We start from the raw sequence: 21,248 nt of genomic DNA, 5'->3' as shown, positions 1-21,248 counted from the left end.
ACAACCCAGTATTGGGAAACACCCATTCACACTCATAGACTACGGCCAATTTAATTTATTCAATTCACCTATAACGCATGTCTTTGGACTGTGGGGGAAACCGGAGCACCTGAAGAAAAGCCACACAAACTCAGGGAGAACATGCAAACTCCACACTGAAATGCCAACAAGCCCAGCCGGGACTCGAACCAGCGACTTTCTTACTGTGAGGCGACAGTGCCTCCCCATATGTTAAATGTTTCACTCAATTAATTACGTTATGTGTTCGCAAATGATGTTTTTAAGCTACAAACATTACTTATGGAATTCATTTGTGTATCATAAATGAACTGAACAAATTTAATTTGAGACGACGCAGTGGCGCAGTAGGTAGTTCTGTCACCTCACTACAAGAAGGTGGCTGGTTCGAGCCTCAGCTGGGTCATTTGGCGTTTCTGTGTGGAGTTTGCATGTTCTCGCCGTGTTTGCATGGGTTTCCTCCGGGTGCCCTAGTTTCCACCACAGTCCAAAGACATGTGGTACAGGTGAATTGGGTAGGCTAAATTGTCTGAACCAGCCGAGGCTCGAACCAGCGACCTTCTTGCTGTGAGGCAACAGCATTACCTACCACTGCGTTGTCCAAGAAAATAAATACATGAATTCTTGAATGAATTTAATTTGAATATTAAACTTTATTCATTAAATAAAATCAATTTCACAGAACCTATGAATAAAATATGTATAAATTCAGTAAAGACACACACTTTTCACAACTGATTTGGATTTCATTCGATTAACATTTATATGATGTGCATTAACCATGTTCAAATTTAACTTAAAAGATAATAATAATAAAACAATAATATTTGATATAGTAATATATTTTATGGGGCGGCGCAGTGAGTAGCACTGTTGCCTCACAGCAAGAAAGTCGCTGGTTCAAGCCTCAGCTGGGTCAGTTGGCATTCCTGTGTGGAGTTTGCATGTTCTCCCGGTGTTCGCGTGGGTTTCCTTCGGGTGCTTCGGTTTCCCTCACAAGTCCAAAGACATGCGCTATAGGTGAATTGGGTAAGCTAAATTGTCCATAGTGTGTGTGTGTGTGTGTGTGTGTGTGTGTGTGTGTGTGTGTGTGTGTGTGTGTGTGTGTGTGTGTGTGAATGCGAGTGTATGGGTGTTATTGTCATTGTCATTGTCATTGTCAATTATTGTCATTTTAAGGCCATTTTATGCCACCAGAATGACAATACACTCTTCCAAAGAACACATAATATTTAATTCTTGAGTAAGTATTTCATTTAATTATAGTCATTTTAATGATTTATTTATTAGGTATTGGAATCAGCGCATATCCTACATATAGTAACTGAGGCTGCAATATCTGGTACCAGATCTTTTTTCAGTTGTCAGACACCCAAATGAATATATACTATAATAATTTACAGTAAATACTATAGTGTTTGTTTAACCATACTGACTCTGACACCTCCAATAGAGATGTTTTACAATCAGCTAAAATGTTGCTATAATTGTTTTTTATATATGGCAATATATATTGCATCACCAATAATAATTGATGTCATGTCCATGTGTTGTATATATTGATTATTGTCACATGCCTAGGTCAGGTAGACATTTTATGAAAATTTGTAGAGAAAATATTTAACAATATTGCTGTTTATTGTTTAATAATATTACAAATTCTGCAGGGTCTCTTGCTCTTGAGGTCAGGTAAGGCCTGTCATGATATATTTTTTGTTGTACGATATATTGCAGCAAAAAAAAAAAAATCGATAAACAATATTATTGTCATTTTAAGGCCATTTTATGCCACCAGAATGACAATAAACTCTTCCAAAGAACACATAATATTTAATTCCTGAGTAAGTATTTCATTTAATTATAGTCATTTTAATGATTTATTTATTAGGTATTGGAATCAGCGCATATCCTACATATAGTAACTGAGGCTGCAATATCTGGTACCAGATCTTTTTTCAGTTGTCAGACACCCAAATGAATATATACTATAATAACTTACAGTAAATACTATAGTGTTTGTTTAACCATACTGACTCTGACACCTCCAATAGAGATGTTTTACAATCAGCTAAAATGTTGCTATAATTGTTTTTTTATCTATGGCGATATATATTGCATCACCAATAATAATTGATGTCATGTCCATGTGTTGTATATATTGATTATTGTCACATGCCTAGGTCAGGTAGATATTTTATGAAAATTTGTAGAGAAAATCCTGCACTGTTGGGCTCTCTGGGACTCTCTGGGACACAAAATCAGTCAGCCTCAACAAACCATTAGGCTTAAAGCACCACAATAACTGCCAAACTCCAAATTAATGCTAAGTTTTTCCATTGTCAAACGAATGCTTGTAAAATTTTAGTAGAGATCTTTACCTGAGAGACTTTAAAATGCTAAACTTCAAAGCATCACTGCATTACAGCAGCATCTCATTGAGTTTGTGTATTAATACTAAAAGTAAATATCTGAAAGTGTCTTCAAAGACATCTGAAGTCCACAGACAAAATAACACACAGGCTGAACTGCAAAACAAACATCACTGGGGTCAAACCAAAGTGATGTTTTGAAGTACTGAGGCATTAATACATAACAAAACCTTCAAATAAATGTTAGAAGCTTTCAGACATCAAAATAAAGACGGATTTCAGTATAAGGGACAACACAAACGGACTGATAGTACTTTCACCACATCTTTACCATATGGATGAGGCTCCAGATGGAGCAAAACTTCATGAAATCAAAAAAGCATATTCTGGAGATTTACAATAATAGGCCGGGGTGTTTTCATGTTTAAGTGCAGCAGGGAAAAAATGTGTGCCATCTGGCGCTTTTAGCAACTCCAAGCGTGCTATTGTAGTCCCAGATTAACTCGACGGGGGGTGGGCTATTGTCTGCCTTCCCGATCAGACTATATTGAACTTCAGACTCTTTTAATGACAGGTTAAGGGGGAGCTACAGCCACAATGCAAGAAAAAAGGCTATTGAATCTAAACTGATGGCTTTAGGGTCTAATCCCAGAAATGTAAAAGGTGCTCCAATCCAACAATACACCTGCTAGACCTTACATGCTACATTATATTACATGCAATTTTAAGATTTAGTGTTCTTGATTGTAGACTGAAGCAAAAAAAGGCAATACATCAGTGTGTACATTTTGGGAGGTACTGTATAAAACTGAACTTTAACTTGGTGCTAGTTTCTTCAATAAGAACTTTGATCAGGATCTTAAGAGGCCAAGATGAGTGATATTAAGTTTTTATACCTGCCATTATCAGATAGAGCTATAGTGCTACACTGAAAAAAATGATTCCAAGATGAGTCCTTGGATTTACTAAATTGTTTTAAGGCAAGTGGTTGTAAACAATTTAATTGGGCTTATTTTTGGGAAAATTTGGGAACATTACTAAATTTTATTTGTTTATTTAAATTTAACACATAAATTGTTTGCAACAATTTTGCAGACATAATTTTTTTTAGTGTACAATTTTTTTACATAAGAAGGTGAACCAAAATACGCAACATTTATGCACACATCTTTGTGGAGATTATCTATATTTTTAAAATCCAGAGCTTTTGAACACCTCACCGTTTTGAGAAATTTTAAGATATTTAGTTAGATAAAGCGCTTATTTTTTTGTAGTTGTTGCACAGTTGAAATAATATTTGTTAATGTTCACTAAATGTAATGTCTTTGCTAAAGCATAGTGTTTTTGCAGTTACTAAAGTCTTAAAATGACCCACATTTTTACAACATTAAAGGTGCAGTATGTAAATTTGACACTCAATGGTTGAACTAGGTATTGCATTCCTGGATCAAAACAAGCGCAAGTGCAGGTTGCCAGATTCAGGACCAACAGGAGTGAGTCTGACAATCGAAACTAAAGGCTGATTTAAATCGTGTTCTAAATAAAAGCAACAGCATGCGATAGAAGGAATATTTTCCATATTAAAATGAGTTTTTGTTCTAACCAACACCTTGAATTGATTAGAAACCGCTTCTATTTCTTGCAGCTGAACAACAGAAAACTCACCTCAGGTACACCTCAGGTGCTTAATTCACTGTTAAATGCTAATAATGTACGTTTGAATGCCAGTTTACATGACATGTATTGCCGTACTATAAAAAGCAGCAGCCGAACTGTGACTGCAAGCCAACACATATGAGCAATTCAGCATCTACATTTTATTATGTTAAAGAGGTTTAACATGTATTAACTAGATTATAAATTGAAATTACTATTTTGTGAGTGAGCGCATATTCTGTGCTTCTGAATGGCTGTATTTAAATTTCTGTGGTGTTTCGTCTGGTGTTTCATCTCGTCACGTAGTGTGTTATTAGGACACGGGGTTACAATGTAACCTGCTCACCTAATGTTTACATTACTTATGTACATGTTATTTTCCCATGTTTTTTATTTTTAATGAATTTGCAACAATTTCAAAAAATCTTTTCACATTGTCATAATGTGCTATTGTGTGTAGAATTTTGAGGAAATTAATGAATTTAATCCATTTTAAAATAAGTATGTAACACAAAAAAAAAATGGAAAAACTGAAGCGCTATAAATACTTTCTGGATGCACTGTGCCTACCTAGGATTATCCTACCAACCTACCAAAATATTAAGCACTACTTTAATGTTCTAATATATTAAATACACCAGAAGTAAATTGTAGTTACTAATGCATCTACACATTGTTACAAGACTAATTCTGTTTAAAACAAATATGAGTTATCTACATTTCCGAAACGCATTTCTTTCCTTAATGTTTTACAAGATGAATCTGTATAACTTTTTTTTTCTCTCTGCATTTGACCTAAGAGGATTTTCTTATTGTACATTTAGAATACATTTAGACTCACTGTCATTTTTACGTATTACAATAACTTGTTCACCATTTAATTTTTGCGAAATAAAAAGCAAAATTGTTAAAGCTTGATATCCCAAAACCACTCAGAATGCAGGTACAACCTTATTATTGCAATAAATACAAGAAAGTTTGTTTTAACTGAACCACAACTACCATGTATGGGCAGTAAGCAGTTGAGACCAGTTGAGACAAGTCTCAATATAGCTCATTCATTCATTTTCCTTCGGCTTGGTCCCTTATTTATCAGGGGTTGCCACAGAGGAATGAACCGCCAACTATTCCATTGAAAAGCATCCATAGACTCTTGCATTTGGACTGTGGGGGAAGCTGGAGCACCCGAAAACCCAAGCGAACACAGGGAGAACATGCCAACTCCACACAGAAATGCCAATTGGTCCAGTCGGGACTCAAACCAGCAACCTTCTAGCTATGAGTTGACGATGCTAACCACTGAGGCACTGTGTCACCATCAATATAACTTATAAGAAAATTTTTTATATTGCACAAATAATAAGCAAATAAAGCAACTTTTCCATCTCATAGGTTTCTATCAACACTCACTGGGAACATCTATTAATAATAAACACAGTTGCTGTCACTTGGGAAAAGCACTGCATCTCTTTTTTTTTTTTTTGCAATTTAAAATTTAATGCACATCTTTTGAGTTTACATCCAGCCTTTTTTTAGTGAATAGAAAATCTGTGGTGCAACTCTGAGAGAAGTTTTAAAAAAGAAATCAAAGAAATGATGGGCCCTCAAGCAGAGAAACTCACAGCATGCTGACTGTCAACCCTCAGAAACACGTTTCTTTTTGAAGAAACTTCAATAAGATTCTCTGAAGCTAGACTGACACAGACTCTATTATATCTGAAAATGCTCCTCTTAAACAAATAATGGTTCATTCCGCTGTGGTGACACCTGATAAAGCAGGGAATAAGCCAAAGGAAAGTGTGGAACATGGAAATAAGGTTAATAAAAGGTCAATAAAGAGGAGTAGAAGAGGTTTTAAAGCATTCAAGCTGAATTAATTTTGCAGCAACAACAAATGACAAAACCCTTGAGAGCTATTTGTTTAAAAACACAAAGAACAAGAATTCAATACCTCATGAAATAATGCTAACGATATAAATTACAAAACGAGACGGTGTGTAATGAGACGTGCAGGTAACTTGCTTTTGGCCATGAAACATGACACATGACGTATTACACACACGCACCAAACTTAATAAATACTCCATTTCAACAACTGAAATACGAGGGTCTGAAAACTGAACGGGATCAAAGACAGAGAAATACAAGATGTTTCTTTTGACTGGAGTTCTTAGAAGATATTGTGAGCTTTGATACAGCTGGAGATGCCGCGTCATATCGAGTGTCTTCTTTCATGAAATATGGACACAGAGACACTGATCTCATCAAGAAACAGGTGGATTGTGAGACTTTGACTTGCTCTGGCGATTAAATGACTGGATACATTCATAAATCAATAACCGAACAAATTTGTGCTAATTATCTGCAAATCACTCCCACTAAATGCAAAATGGCAGAATCCTTTGTTTAATAAGCAGCTCAGTTTGCTAATGTTTCATCGGTAAGGTTCATTGACTTCAGGAGTACAGAATACAATGACTGCTCATTCTCCTTGTGTTGGGTACAAATGACTTACCTTGTTGTAGTAATGTAGATGTACTGTGTGCCATTGTCCATCACTAACCCCACCAGCTACAAATGGAGTCACTGTGGTTTTAGATTCTCCTAAAGAGAAACAGGAAAGAGGGGGGGAAACATTTTAGGCGTTTTTATTTACGTATAACACTTTTAAGATATTATTCCATTTGGTGAGTTAATTCCCTATTTTACTATGATTTAGATAACTTTAACTAAATAACTTTTTTAAATAGATTTTTGGGTGTTTTTTAAATGACAACCATGTGGTGACATATATTTATTTTTTTGTGTATTTTTGCTTGTCTTTTCCTTTGGGTACTTAGGTTACTTTTTGGGGGGCAGCATTACTACCATTTGCTTGATTTGTAGGCTTTGCTCTTATAGGACTCCCATTGGAGAACCATCTGGTGAGTTAAGGTATAAAGTATTATTATTATAGGACTAATTGAATACATTTATTAATAATTTTGTTGTGAGGTCAGTGGTTCCCAAAGTGGGGGTCGGGACCCCCTAAGGGGTCACAAGACACTTGGCGATTTCCAAAAATGTAATACATTTTAATAAACTATTCAAATTACCATATTTTATACAAAACCTACAGAAAATCAAAATAGTTTCATTTAAAAATCCAACATGCAAATAATTTTTTTTTATATTGGATTGCAACCCCTGGTTTGATTACTTTCATTACGGGTGATTAATAACACAGCAATAGCATCAGTTGTACCAGTCTAAACTTTCTGACATAGCACTCACATACATACAAAAATTATTACAGGCCACGACTGAACATGGAGGATGATCTCCAAGTGGAGCTCTCCAAAATAAACCAAGAAAAAAAATTGTGCTGTAAACATTGTGCCAACCAGTCTCATTGGGTGAGGTTAATATTAAATGAATAAATGTCTATGGTAAAACTTTATTTTGATGGTTCATTTGAATATCAGTAGACTGTCTGCTTAATGTCTGTTAATACTGCTCCTTCAACAGACATTTAACTGACTATAAGAAACTTTGCAAGTACATGTCAACTTACACTAACCCTAACCCCAACCTAACAGTCTACTTATAATCTAATGAGAATTAGTTGCAATGTAACTTAAAATCAACAAACGGACCATCAAAATAAAGCGTGACCATGACTATAAATAGTACTGTATATGGTTGATAGACTGTTGTTTTTTTGTGTTGTCAGTATGCTTGTGGCCTATTGGTTTGTGTCAGCCTTTGTGCCCAACCTTTATATGTTTATAATCATCTCTGGAAATAATGGGGGTCGTGAGTCACTGGCATTGTTATTTTGGAGTCGGGCTGAAAAGTTTGGGAACCCCTGCATTAGATTATGATTTTCCTTGAATACTATTTGTTTTTTGGTTGTTGATCTTTTTCACACTTATTTGTAAAACATGTATTAAGTTAAGTTTGTTAACTGTAAACTGTTGTTTAGCACCTTACTTAATATACTTTAGAACATCGATGTTTTGGTTGCCTTTTGCTTAGATTACCATGTAGTAATTTAGGGAATAAGGGCCAACACTATTATTTACTAATACAAGTGTCCAATAAATTTTGTAGTATCATTGTTTTGGTTGGATTTGTTAGTTTTTGGGTATTTCTCCTTTTTTTTGTATTTCTTATTATTGTTTTGGGTATTTTTATTCTTGCTCTTTTTTGGACAACCATGTAGTAATTTAGGGAATGTGGGACAAAACCATTATTTATTGCATAATTATACAATACATTTTGGAATATCTTTGTTTTGGTTGTTTTTTGGTTTTATTTTCCTTGTTTTGGGGTAGTTTATTTGACCTTTTAAAAACACAATTTGTTTACTTTTTGCTTTTATTGTACTAACATGTAGTAAGTTAGGGAATAAAGACCCAAGTTATCATTTAGTACCATACTTAATCGATATGTAACCCACCGGGCCAACTGCACTCATCCTGGTCTGAGTTGGGATCGAACCAGCAATTCTTTACATGGGAGTCGGTTGCTCTAACGAGGAGGCTAAAGACTATGGCTCCCATACTAAAGGCCATGACTCCCACACAAAGTCAGCTCAGCACAGACCAGTGGGTTACACGTGGAGGCTCGTCTGGGATGGGAGTGAGGTTTAAGGGGGTGAGTGTAACAGAGGCAGGCTAGCGAAGTGCTATGCAGGTAAACCTCACTCCTCTGACCTCAAAAGTTGCTCTAGCGACAGATTCTAGAGGCCATGGTCTTTAGCCTCCTTGTTAGCGCAACTGACTTTCATACAAAGAATTGCCGGTTCAATCCCACCTCAGAACGGGCTGGGTGGAGTAGGACTGGTGGGTTACAGATACATTTTGTTTTGGTAGTTTTTTTGTTTGGATTTGCTTGTTTTGGTGTAGATTTCCCTCTTTCCGATCACTTATTTGAAGATGTAGTGTACTGAGTTAGGGTAAGGCTCAATTAATACTGTACTAATCCTATATTTGGGAATGCCTTTGTTTTGGTTGGTTTTTGCTCTTGAGAGACCAACGGCTTGTTTTTTTTTTGGATGACTTGACACATGCAAAACAATTCACAAACAATTCAGTTTTACTTTAACTAAACATTTCCTAAGCACTTTGGGAATTTTAATATGTGTGGCATTTTTCCAGTCTAGTGGACAAAATAAGTAAATCATTATCAAGGAGATAATGGCTTGTCAGGACCTCCCATGACAGTACTTTCCCTGAGCGCATAACCTTTCAAATATTTTAGTTGTTTATATCTCTCTCAGACTTAATTATGTTGAGTGATGTCTAGTAAGCCGGGACAGACCCTTGACCTTTCTATTGGTTCATCATTTACCACAATCCTATGCTGTTTGATGTGTTTTACATTCCAGGACAGTGGAGGAAATGCCTTTCACTGTCTTTATTCTCAGATGCGCAGTGTTGTAGTAAGACGTAACAAGCATCTGCTCATACTAGGACACTCTAGGGATGAATTCCGTTATCGTATATCCTTTGGAAACAATTCTGATTTGTTAAAGAGACGGGACATGGTATTTTACATACACTGACTGGACAGCAACTCTTGTTGATGTGCAGGGTTGACAAAACAAAGGAACAGGTAGACGGAGGAAATGTGTTTTAATGCTCTTTGGCCAGCTGTTTCCTTTGGCACAGCTCTTGACAGACACATGCACACTAATGTTTCAGATACAAAAAGTAGCTATATATCTAGGAACTGAGGCTTTGTTCAGATTCAAAAATGTTTGAAAGTCATGTAATAGTTTGAAACAAAACAAAACAAAACAAAAAACAAAAGAAAACAAAAACAAAAGAAAACAAAATAAAAAACAAAACAAAAAACAAAACAAAACAAAACAAAACAAAACAAAAAGAAAGACAATAAAAACATCAAAACAGCTAATCAATTTGATGTAAAATCCTTTATGTCCATTTGACAGCCACACATTGATCTTTTGACAAAAAAAAAAAAACACATCAAAAATCAATAACAGGTCTGTCCTGTAATCCATTTTTAATGTGTTTTTTGATGTCAATGTGAGATTCAGACATGGATTTGATGTTGCTTTGACATCACACTTTTATGGTTACAATCAAGTTTACATGATAGGGAAACAAAATCCAGTGTAAAATTGTAGTCTGGAATTTACTTTTCTTATATTATAATACTTTTTATGTCATTATTTTGGTGGTCAAAAGGGCATCAATGTGTGGATGTTAAGTGGACGTCAAGGTTTTGACATCAAATTAAATTTTTTTTTTTCAAGTTTGACATCTAAGGGCCCACTGGGTAGATGAAGAAAAACAAAAAGCAATGCACACAACCAATAAAAAAATAAACAAAAAAGAAAACGTTTAATTAAAAAGCAAAAACAAACTGTTACACAAATAATTAGAAAACAAACACAAAATAAATCAAATAAAAACATGGCAAGGCAGCGACATCAACAATAACACAAAAAGCAGCTTCAGAAAAAAGGGCAAACACTATTTAAAAACAAAAATTTCATTTGGTTATTAAACAAAAGCATTGTGTACTGTTGTCAAAACTATAATAAAATATATGGTAAAAGTAAACAACTCACCGGCAGAGAAAGTCAGTTGGATTTGCTCTTCGACAATTTCAATCGCAATGAAATCATGCTTTTCGTTAAACCTGCCATTATACAGCAGAAGAGCACTTCGCTCCCTTGTAGCAAACCTATGAATAAACAAACAAACATACACAATTTAAAAATGTATAACAAATAATACTGTACTTTAAAATGTTCTTATTTCAACTTGAAGTGTAAATTAGCATTCACAGTCCAAAAAATGTTTGTTAAATTACTTTTAAACTCAACAGTTTAATAAATATTGATTTTTGATCTGCAAAGCCAGGAAAATCCTCAAATCATTCACAACAAAAAGACGCAGGCTTGACAGAGGAATAAAAAAGACAGGGAGTGGAGGAAAAGGAAGTGATAAAAGCTGCCAAGAGACACAGCTAGAGGTAATAATGACGCTGTAAAGGACGGGGGAAACTGACACTGCAATGTTTGCCAACCTCTGGTATCTCAGATGGCGCTGCACTGAGGGCACCTGGGATTTCAGAATGGAAAGGTGTCAAATAGCACATGGCAAAGGGGCAGACGAACCGGAAGAAGGAACAAAGATGCCTCACCGCACGTGGCATCCTGTTTTCATGTTTGCCAACAGAAGAACTTATGTGGTTGTGACGCGTCTAATTTGCTAGATCGGTTACGTGGTAATTAATAAATGTCATAATGGGAAAGTGAGGAGACGTGAGGAAGATTAAACAGGTGTTTACCCTTAGGAAATGTTTCGGTTTTCTGAAAGACATTTTCTCAGGGCAGAGCTAGACAGGATTTGCAGGAGAAGCAGACATAAAATGCTAAACTATTAAAAACAAATAACCTAAAATGTAAAATAAAAATATGTAGTGTACATTTTTTTAAAGATACAATATGTTTGTAATTAAATAGTACTACATCTTTATTATCTATTATTATTTTATAAGATACAATTAAAGTCAGAATTATTAGAATTTTTGAATTATTAGAAATTCAAAACCTTAGAATTTTTTCTTTTTTTTTTAAAATATTTCCCAAATGATGTTTAACAGAGTAAGGAAATTTTCACAGTATGTCTGATAATGTTTTTTCTTCTGGAGAAAGTCTTATTTGTTTTATTTCGGCTAGAATAAAAACAGTTTTTCATTTTTTAAAATCCATTTTAAGGTCAAAATTATTAGCCCCTTTAAGCTATTTTTTTTGACAGTCTACAGAACAAACCATTGTTATACAATAACTTGCCTAATTACACTATCCTGCCTAGTTAACCTAATAACCTAGTTAAGCCTTTAAATGTCACTATAAGCTGTATAGAAGTGTCTTGAAAAATATCTAGTCAAATATTATTTACTGTCATCATGGAAAAGATAAAATAAATCAGTTATTAGAAATGAGTTATTAAAACTATTATGCTTAGAAATGTGTTGAAAAAATCTTCCCTCTGTTAAACAGAAATTGGTGAAAAATAAACAGAGGGTTAATAATTCTGACTTCAACTGTATATTGATTTATTAAAAATTATGATAAATTACATTATAATAACAACACAAATAAATAAATTAAATTCAATAGTTTTATAAAATATTTGATCATGATATATTACAAATACCTACTATTTTGATTAATTATCAAGATGTTTATAATTTAATAAAACTACAACAAAATAATTATTTTCTTTATTATCAACCCTAAGCTTATTTCTCTGCATTTATAATATTTGAGCAGAATCAAAGATTTGATATATGAAAAAAATGCAAATTATTCATTGTTTATTGTGAAATAATTTAATTTAAAACTGTTAAAATAAAATATATTATATTAATATAATAATTAATATAATAATTAATATATAAATTTTAATATTAATAAAATAATTTTCAAAATTTGTATTTTTAAAATGTAATATTTTTAGATTTTGGGCCCTATCATACACCCGGCACAATAAGGCGCAAGGCGTGTGGTGCAATTTGTTGCTAATTTCAGACCAACGCAATATTAATTTTCATGTTTTAGCAAATCAATTTGTGCCACTTTGTGGTTGTGGTTTGTGGTTTTGTAGTTTTTCAGATTATTTATAACAATTTGCATTGGTATGATGTTATTATTAGTAGTAATAGTAGTATAATTTATTATATGCATATTTATGTTTGTTTTAATAAAAACAAGTTTAGATTTGTCCGCCTGTCAGGTCTGGCAGATGTATGCATAATCATATGAGGCAATAGGAAGTGTGTTTGGATATAAGATATAAGTTTTTTGATCAGACTTCATTACTATTGTTCATTTATTTGTTTGCTGGAAATTAGAACTGAATTTAGAAATAGTTTTGAAACAAATCTCTGCGCTTAACAAATGAAATTAAATACAGTATGTAGGTGGTGGAGTGAGTTTCCACCATTTTCTTACTCTACTGAAGTAAAGGAGTAAAGCGCAAAAGTAAAGTAAAGAGAAAGTAAAGAGACAAAATGGATGAGTCTTGTTCTTAATTCTCACGCTGCAGATGGTCTGTTGTTTTCTCACTAGTGAAGCGTTCAGTTTTTACGCCAAGTCTGCGATGTAAATAGCAAATGTGCCATGGCGTGACACTACTGACTCTCAAAGGGAGATGAGACTCTGATTGGTTTAATGTATGTTATGCTCAAAACACACCCATAACTCATTAAGAGAATAAGCACAACCCTGTTAGAATATGCACCAGCGCGCAAAGCATATTTTTCCATCCTTAAAATAACAAAAGTGTATTAGGGCACACCCTTAATGCTTTTGCGCCATTCACTTTAGACTTTGTGCCTATATCATTAAAATAAAGTCCTTAATTTTAAAAAAAATTCTGATATACATATTATTGATTTTACATAAACAAATTATACATAAATAAATAAATATCATTCTACAAGTATCACAATAAAACATTATTACACTAATAAAAAGCTTTATTTTAATATTTATTATGACAGTAGTTATAGTTAAGAGAAGTTAAGAGAGTTATTTTTATTTTATAAATATTTTTTTTATTATATTTATACAAAATAAAAATAATCATTAGCACAAGAACGTTGTTCATAAAAGTAATGCATGAACAGATAGTCGTCAGGTAAACTGATGGATGGAGTAACTCTAGCGGGTTTACTGACATGAAGGAGAGGGTGAAGTGGAATCTCTGCCTCAGGCCTCTGAAGGTGATGAAGGACTGGCCGGGGAAGCTGCGTGTGCTCATCTGGCAAAAGGGCTTCTCGTACTCGCCGTCGGGACACTGGCACAGAAAACCACCCACCAACAGATCCAAACACCTGCCTCCATTCTTACACACACCAGGAACACATCGGCCAGAGCGGGCATTCACCTCACAGCGCTCTCCTGAACACACAAAAAAAGAGAAAAACTTCAGTGCAAAAATAGTTTTACCATTTCTGAAGAAAATATGAGTGGTCCAAACGTGCTGTTATTCTGTTTTGTAGGTTTATTTTTTTTGTATTCACACTTGTAATTCAGTTCTGGTGGTTTGTTTGTCGGTTTGTTAGTGCTAGTTCACTTAGCATTTACACTAATTGTTTTACTTGCAAACTTAATAGCAAGAAATAATACTTAATATAACAAAATAACACACAAAACCACTAAAATTGACTAAAATTATAAAAAAGATACTAAATTATATTTTTTTAAAAACACAGTTACATTCCAGACCAGAAAATTGAAAAAAAAAAAGACTTAAAGCACGCTAAAAAAGTTGACGCACTGAATATAAATCAACACAAGAAGAACATGGCGAATGCTTTTAAGCAACATTATGAAGATTAACACACAAATTTAGTTCATTGTTGTTGCTGCTACGTAATGTAGTTGTGTCTGACTAGGGCCAAGGAATGGGCTAATGACATCATCATTTCACAAAATATACAGATTGGATGTTTACACAAAAAATTCCAGTGTCATTTTCAGAAAATTCACTCTGATTCACTCTTCCAAAACCCCATTTCCATTTAGATGAAATGCCTACAAAATGTTTGAGTATCAATGTGACACATGATAAAGCAGAGAAGTCGCCATGGAAACTGTAAATATATAGTCATATCAAAAATAAAGTCATATAAAAAAATTTGAAACATTTAAAACTTTCATGTGAAAGGGTTAATGTGTATGTTTGTGAAAATTGCCTACTAGTATTGGATTTGATATCAGAAATTGTACAATAGTGGTTTATTACAATGCGTAATTTGCTTTCCAATTGTTCAAATAAGTAAACAACTCACACATTTCGGAATCAGCCAATAGTTTGGTTTACAGTTTTTCTCAATTGCTTTGGCACATTTATCAAAATAAACTTAACAATCTCTAAACAATAAGCGCAAATCTCAAAAATGTTTGCTGGAACTTCAGAACTTTATTGCTTGTCAGCAAAATGTAGTTACTCCAAAAACATAATGTGTATTCATCACCAAAACATAAAGTGTATTTGTCATCATGTGAGCCACACTGCTTAAAATGATTAGTTGCTTTTTCACGACAGTCAACCCTGAAAATTAAAAAAAATCTGATATTTGTTGAGAAGATTCAGTAGTCGAACAAACAAATGAACATTTGTATTTATACAGTACATTTATTTGTGTACAAATATATTACATGAAAGTTGCAGTCTTGCTTGTCCAAATACTCTTTTGTATATTTCATATTTTTTATGTTAACAGAAATAAACAAAAAAACCCTACAAACTATCACCCATAAAGTAAAATGTATTCTTGGTGAACATCCTGTCGCTCTTGTTGACCTTGCCAGAGATTACACTTCTTCCATACAGTACATGATTGATAAATATATAACGCAAATTGAATTGCAACTAGAGGTCATTTACCAATTTAGCAGACATTAAAAACAGTGTCAATATCAGATATTTGTGGTGTAAACATGTGTATACAAATGTGTGATAATTGAATAAACGGTTTTGAGTGTGATGGCTTACACAATGAATAATGATTGAGAAGTTGTGAAGAGTTTGACAGTTTAAATGAGAATCGACTCATCAGTTTTGATCAACAAGTCATATGCAATTCGTTTTTGTCCAAACTACAGACAATTGAATGTACTGTTTGCACACATGCGCCAAAGCATTTGTAATTTGCTTAATTCAATAAGAAATCCCACTCTGAAGTGAACAATAAGCTATTTGTTTAGAGATTTAAACTTATTATATAGAAAAATAAAAAAAATCAATTGAGAATTGAGCCAAAGAAATTGAAAAAAAAAAAAAACTGTAAAATAAGTACTGGAATCCACCAACAATTTACAATCATTAAGCAGATATTTTTATAGAAATGAGGGCAAACCACCTACACAACTGAAGACTTGCCACCTCAAAATCAGTAGTGAGGTTACAAAAGCAATACCCCCCCCCCCCCCCCCCAATCTAAAACAATCTAATAATTTTTTTTGTGCAATGGATGTTAGAGGTGCTTTGAAGAACCTTCTAGGTCAATACAGAACCTTCATGTGTGTGATACATTTTGCACACTAAACTTCTGACAAACAATACATTATGGTTTACTTGTTATAAAACAGAATTTTATTCATTCATTAATTTTCCTTCAGCTTAGTCTCTTTATTCATCAAGGGGTCGCCAACTTCCAGAATATATTTTACACAGCAGATGCCCTTCCATCTTCAACCCAGTACTGGGAAATACACTGCCATAAACTGCCATACACACTCATCCACACACATACACTGGCCAATTTAGCCTATTCAATTCACCTATATAGGACTGTCACAATAATCAATATATCGTCTTATCGTGTAATACATGGACTTGACCTCAATAATTTTTGGCCACCCAATTGATATTTTCCATGATGTTTACATAAAAGTTAAATGTCTTAAAAATTTGAGCAGATTACACAGCTTCTGTGATCTCATCTAATCTCTGTTGGAGGTGTCAGTGACATCTTTTTTCTTACTAACAGGTGAAGAAAAGGTGAATTGTCACTTTTTTTCCAGAAAACAACGACCAGTTTTAAAGTAAACTCTGTTTTAAATCTGCAGTCCACTTCCAGAAAATGATTCACGAATTACATTAAACCCAAAAGGACATTTACATGTTTTTTTTTTGTGCCTTGAATGTGTTTGTTCCAATGTACTGTAAATCCTGTTGTAGAATCATTATATAAACAGGCATAAATTGGTCTTAAAATTACAATAATATCACAATAATTTCCATGACAATTTATCGCACAACAAAAATGACTTATCGTGACAGGCCTACACCTATACTGCATGTCTTTAAACTGTGGGGTAAACCAGAGCACCTGGATGAAACACTCGCGAACACAGGGAGAACATGCAAACTCCACACAGAAAGGCCAACTGACCCAGCTGAGACTCGAACCACTGAGCCACCATGTTGCCCAACAGAATTTTAACTTTAATAAAACGGAAGGTTCAGGTCCTGGATGCTTATTAGTCTTTCCCAAAACAAACACACATTTCTTACATCCACTGACACACTAGGTGCAATTTATGCATGGCACACAATTTCAGAAAATAATTGGAAACTTGTTCCTTTAACCCAACCTTCTAACCCAGTCACTTGAGCGAGCTTAGTTTTAGATCCTACAACACAATGGTTTCCAGTTCTGTCCAGCGAGAAGGCTTCAAAGAGACCATTGAGCAGCTCTATGTCCTCTTGCTCAGTGATTCCAGGCAGGCCACAGTGCTCAATGACCCAGACCAACCTTTGTTCATACTCTAAAGAAACAAGACCACAGCCAAAGCCACAGAGGAACAATGAAAGAGCGCTGGTGGTCTGTCAGACACCTGTTCTGCTCCACTAAACTCCTAACATGACATGAGATCTGGGGTGAACTGATGACGCACCACTATTGGAAGATGCCCCTGGCGAAAGTGACATCATTGGCATTGTTACAGGTAGATACTCAATACAATTGTTTAGAAATTTTGTTTGGGGCATTTGATCATATTAAGATGAAATTCATGAAAAACAACAAGCTGAAATATGGGAATATAATCTAGCCCATGCAGACCGCTGGAGAACTACTAATCTGCTGGTATATGGACTACAAGATCCAGTCATGCAATACACACACATCTGCTCCAAGTCTCCATTGATTACAATGCCACAGCTGATACAGCTCATGGACTGATTACACACACATATATACTGCTTACTTTGGCACTCTCATTGCTGAGTCTTGTTATTAGGGGTGTCAAAATTAATTGTTTCTTCGGTGCACTGCGATGCAGACGCAGATGGTTCGGTATCGGTTCAGTAATAATCATAACCGGTTATTACGTACTGACGTCATTTATCTCATTTGTGCTATGTCGCCATAGCTTACTATGGCAAGGGAGGCGGGCGCGAGTATTTACAACGCTCCAACTACTTAAAACCACAGAAACTGTGCACAATTTCACTGCGTGTGTGTTTGCTGGACAGTCTTTCACTGACACTTACAGCAGCCCCTGTTTCACTGCGATTGAGAGAATGAAAGTACTCTCTCTCTCTCTCTCTCTCTCTCTCTCACCGGCTGGGCATGACTTTTCCTCTCCTCTCGGCTGTTACAGCAATACTTCTGGATACAGACACAAGCGCGTGTCTGCAGAGTTTTCTCCACCGCGTCTATCAAGGATCAGCTGTGATCGCCGCTGCCATTTATCTGTGTTTAAACCAGGCTTTACTCATCTATGAAGAGCGCCAGCCTGTAGAGCCAATAGCAGCCCTTTCAGTTGAGTGCATGACCAATCAAAGGTGTGTAAGAAAGGACTTTCTAGACAAGGATCGGAAAGCGAGCGGATATTTTTAAATAACACATATTTGCTATAAATGCTCGTGTTGTTTATAGGCACAGTTTATATATCTGACTGTTTGTATTAAATGACTAAATTGTATTACAAATAGTATATAAATATATTTATAAATTTTAACACAAGAATTGCTGTGCTGTGAAGAAAATATAAAACTGTGTATGGAAAGCATCGACAATGCACCGTGATGCACAGATATATCGAATTGAACTGAATCGATGGCATGATAATCGAAACCGAACCGAACTGTGAGACCAGTGTAGGTTCACAGCTCTACTTGTTATACTGTGTGTGAACATTACGACGCATTTTCCTTGCCTTGTCATGTTTTTGACCCTTGCTTTGTTATGTTTGTTTTATGTTTCTTGCTGCCTGCCTGCCTTATCTTGCCATGTTTTTGACGCTTGCTTTGTTTTGTTTGTTTTATGGTTCTTGCTGCCTGCCTGCCTTGTCTTGACATGTTTTTGACGCTTGCTTTGTTTTGTTTGTTTTATGGTTCTTGCTGCCTGCCTGTACTGACCATTCGCCTGTGTTTTGACTACAACTTTGGATTTCTTGTATACATCTGTTTGCCCCTGTGCTCACAATCATTGCTTGCCTGACCATTCTCTGCATAATAAACCTGCGCTTGAATCCGCACTTCTGTTTTTAGTGTCACTTTACATTACATAGACACAGTAGACAGAGACAGACAGAAAGATAGCTTAAATAGACAGACAGACACAGTAGACAGAGACAAACTGAAAGATAGCAGATTTTGACTAAAGTATGTCTTTAAAAACTGAAAGAGTTCTGCTGACAATAGTAACTAACTTTGCCATCTGCATAAACATAAATAACGAACATTGATCACACACTTACCAAATCTGTAGAGACAGGATAATCAAAATGAACTGGAATCGCGTCTGGAATACGAGCGGATCCGTATTTCACCATTTCGAGATTCAAAAAGCTCTCAGGTAATTTTTTTTTCTTACAAACATATTTTTGTTGCATGTTAGCAGACCACTGTAATCCACACATGTGGGTCCACATGTAAGCTGTGCTGTCATCGCGGGGAAATGGAAACAAAACCTTCATTTTTAAACGCAGACGACCCATGTCTCTGAACAATTGTTCTTCTACTACTTGTTTGAATTACAGTTGGCAACACAACGTGGCATATTTCTGAACACTGCCACAGGTAAAAGAGTCTTCAAAGCTATATCATGCATATTAATCAAATTGCATCTTGTTCACAATAGAGCGCGCTGATTGGTTCGAACCAAGTCTTTCTCATGAATTAATGCACAGATAAGCTGAAAACTCAACGACATCACTTTGTACGAATTTGCTCTAAACAACGGAAAAAAAACTATTTTAATTTTTTTAGATAAATAAATATGTCCTAATAGTGTTTTTAGCAACGTGGCACATATATATGACTGTCAAAATCTCAAAAAATGTGTTTTGTTGTTTTGTGACCCTTTAAGGTTTGCCTGATCTCATGAAGAAAGACAGAAAGTCCAATAGAGACAGACAGACAGACAGACAGACAGAGAGATAGATAGATAGATAGATAGATAGATAGATAGATAGATAGATAGATAGATAGATAGATAGATAGATAGATAGATAGATAGATAGATAGATAGATAGATAGATAGATAGATAGATAGATAGATAGATAGATAGATAGATAGATAGATAGATAGATAGATAGATAGATAGATAGATAGATAGATAGATAGATAGATAGTTCACTCACAGTATTATTTTGGACCCTGTGTGTTTATCTACTCATGTTAGATTTGCTGTTACCTGAGAAACATCTATGGTAGAAACATGCTGATAACAATTGCCTAAAAAATCCATCACCATGCTGACAAGCGCAGGGTGCAGAACAAACATCTGAGGTTTGCTGGGAGGACTTTACCTTGTTGAGCTTGTAATCCTGTATCTCTGATTTCAGGCCAGCTCGGTGTGCACACTATTGTGTACCTGCCATTACTTTGACAAGATCTGGGCCCAGAGGAACTATGTCGACTGGGACACACAATAGAGGTTCCAAAGGGGTAATGATCCAAATGTCGGTCAGATAATCCCTCATTTCGGAGGAATTACAGGGATACATTACTCTGTAATGAGAGAAACCCCTGAGAGGAACTACAGAGGCCACTGTCAACACCTCTAGTTATGACCACATACTACCTGAGGGCTGGAGAGGGCAGAGGTTCACTACTCTTTACTGTAGTCCAGAAACCCGAGCTGTCAAACAGACAGAAGCTGTCAAAGTGAATGATCCAGTGCAGGAACTCTGAACCTCAGGTCTTAGTCTGAATACCATTCCTACTGTCAAACATGGGATAATTCTTTCTAACAAGAGCGGATCTCCATTCAAGTCATGACAGAAGCAATGATGCTTTCACAGGTCTGAGCAACTGAGAATGGGAAAATTTGCAACCAATTTGGGATCAACTGGCCTTACAAAACATAGATTATTGTTGTTTTTGTATGAATACATTGATAATTGAGCCCACAGATTAGAGTTAGACAAATGAAAAAATGTCAAAACCAAAATATTAAACATCAACTTTTTTCGAATCATGGCAATTGTTGAGATAAGGTATGATACTACTTTTTAATTATAATACTACTTTATTGCCCAACAATAAAAATTATTTTAAAAAGGGCAGAAAAACAATTCTATAACTATTTGCATGATGGTTAGATGGTTGAACTCATAAGCGACTTTATTATTTATTTTTACAGTACTTTAAAAGGTTATTTACATGACTCAATGAACAATATTTCAGAAACTGCAGACCTACTGGTATTGGGAT

General features: G+C 35.0%; 1 protein-coding gene across 2 annotated transcripts in view; it reads right to left on the bottom strand.

The window, feature by feature from the left end:
• celsr1b (cadherin EGF LAG seven-pass G-type receptor 1b) overlaps nt 1-21,248 on the bottom strand; it is a 119,253-nt gene that overhangs the window by 63,533 nt on the left and 34,472 nt on the right. For both annotated transcript variants that reach the window (XM_056451503.1, XM_056451504.1), the window contains exons 3-5: nt 13,749-13,971; nt 10,627-10,742; nt 6,559-6,647 (exon numbers count right to left, since the gene is read on the bottom strand). In XM_056451503.1, the coding sequence (XP_056307478.1) occupies nt 6,559-6,647; nt 10,627-10,742; nt 13,749-13,971 (428 nt within the window). The remainder of the gene's footprint in view (nt 1-6,558; nt 6,648-10,626; nt 10,743-13,748; nt 13,972-21,248) is intronic.

The sequence above is a fragment of the Danio aesculapii genome, chromosome 25, assembly GCF_903798145.1.
Source record: "Danio aesculapii chromosome 25, fDanAes4.1, whole genome shotgun sequence".
Taxonomy (NCBI): Eukaryota; Metazoa; Chordata; class Actinopteri; order Cypriniformes; family Danionidae; genus Danio; species Danio aesculapii.
This window is presented reverse-complemented; position numbering and strand designations above follow the sequence as displayed.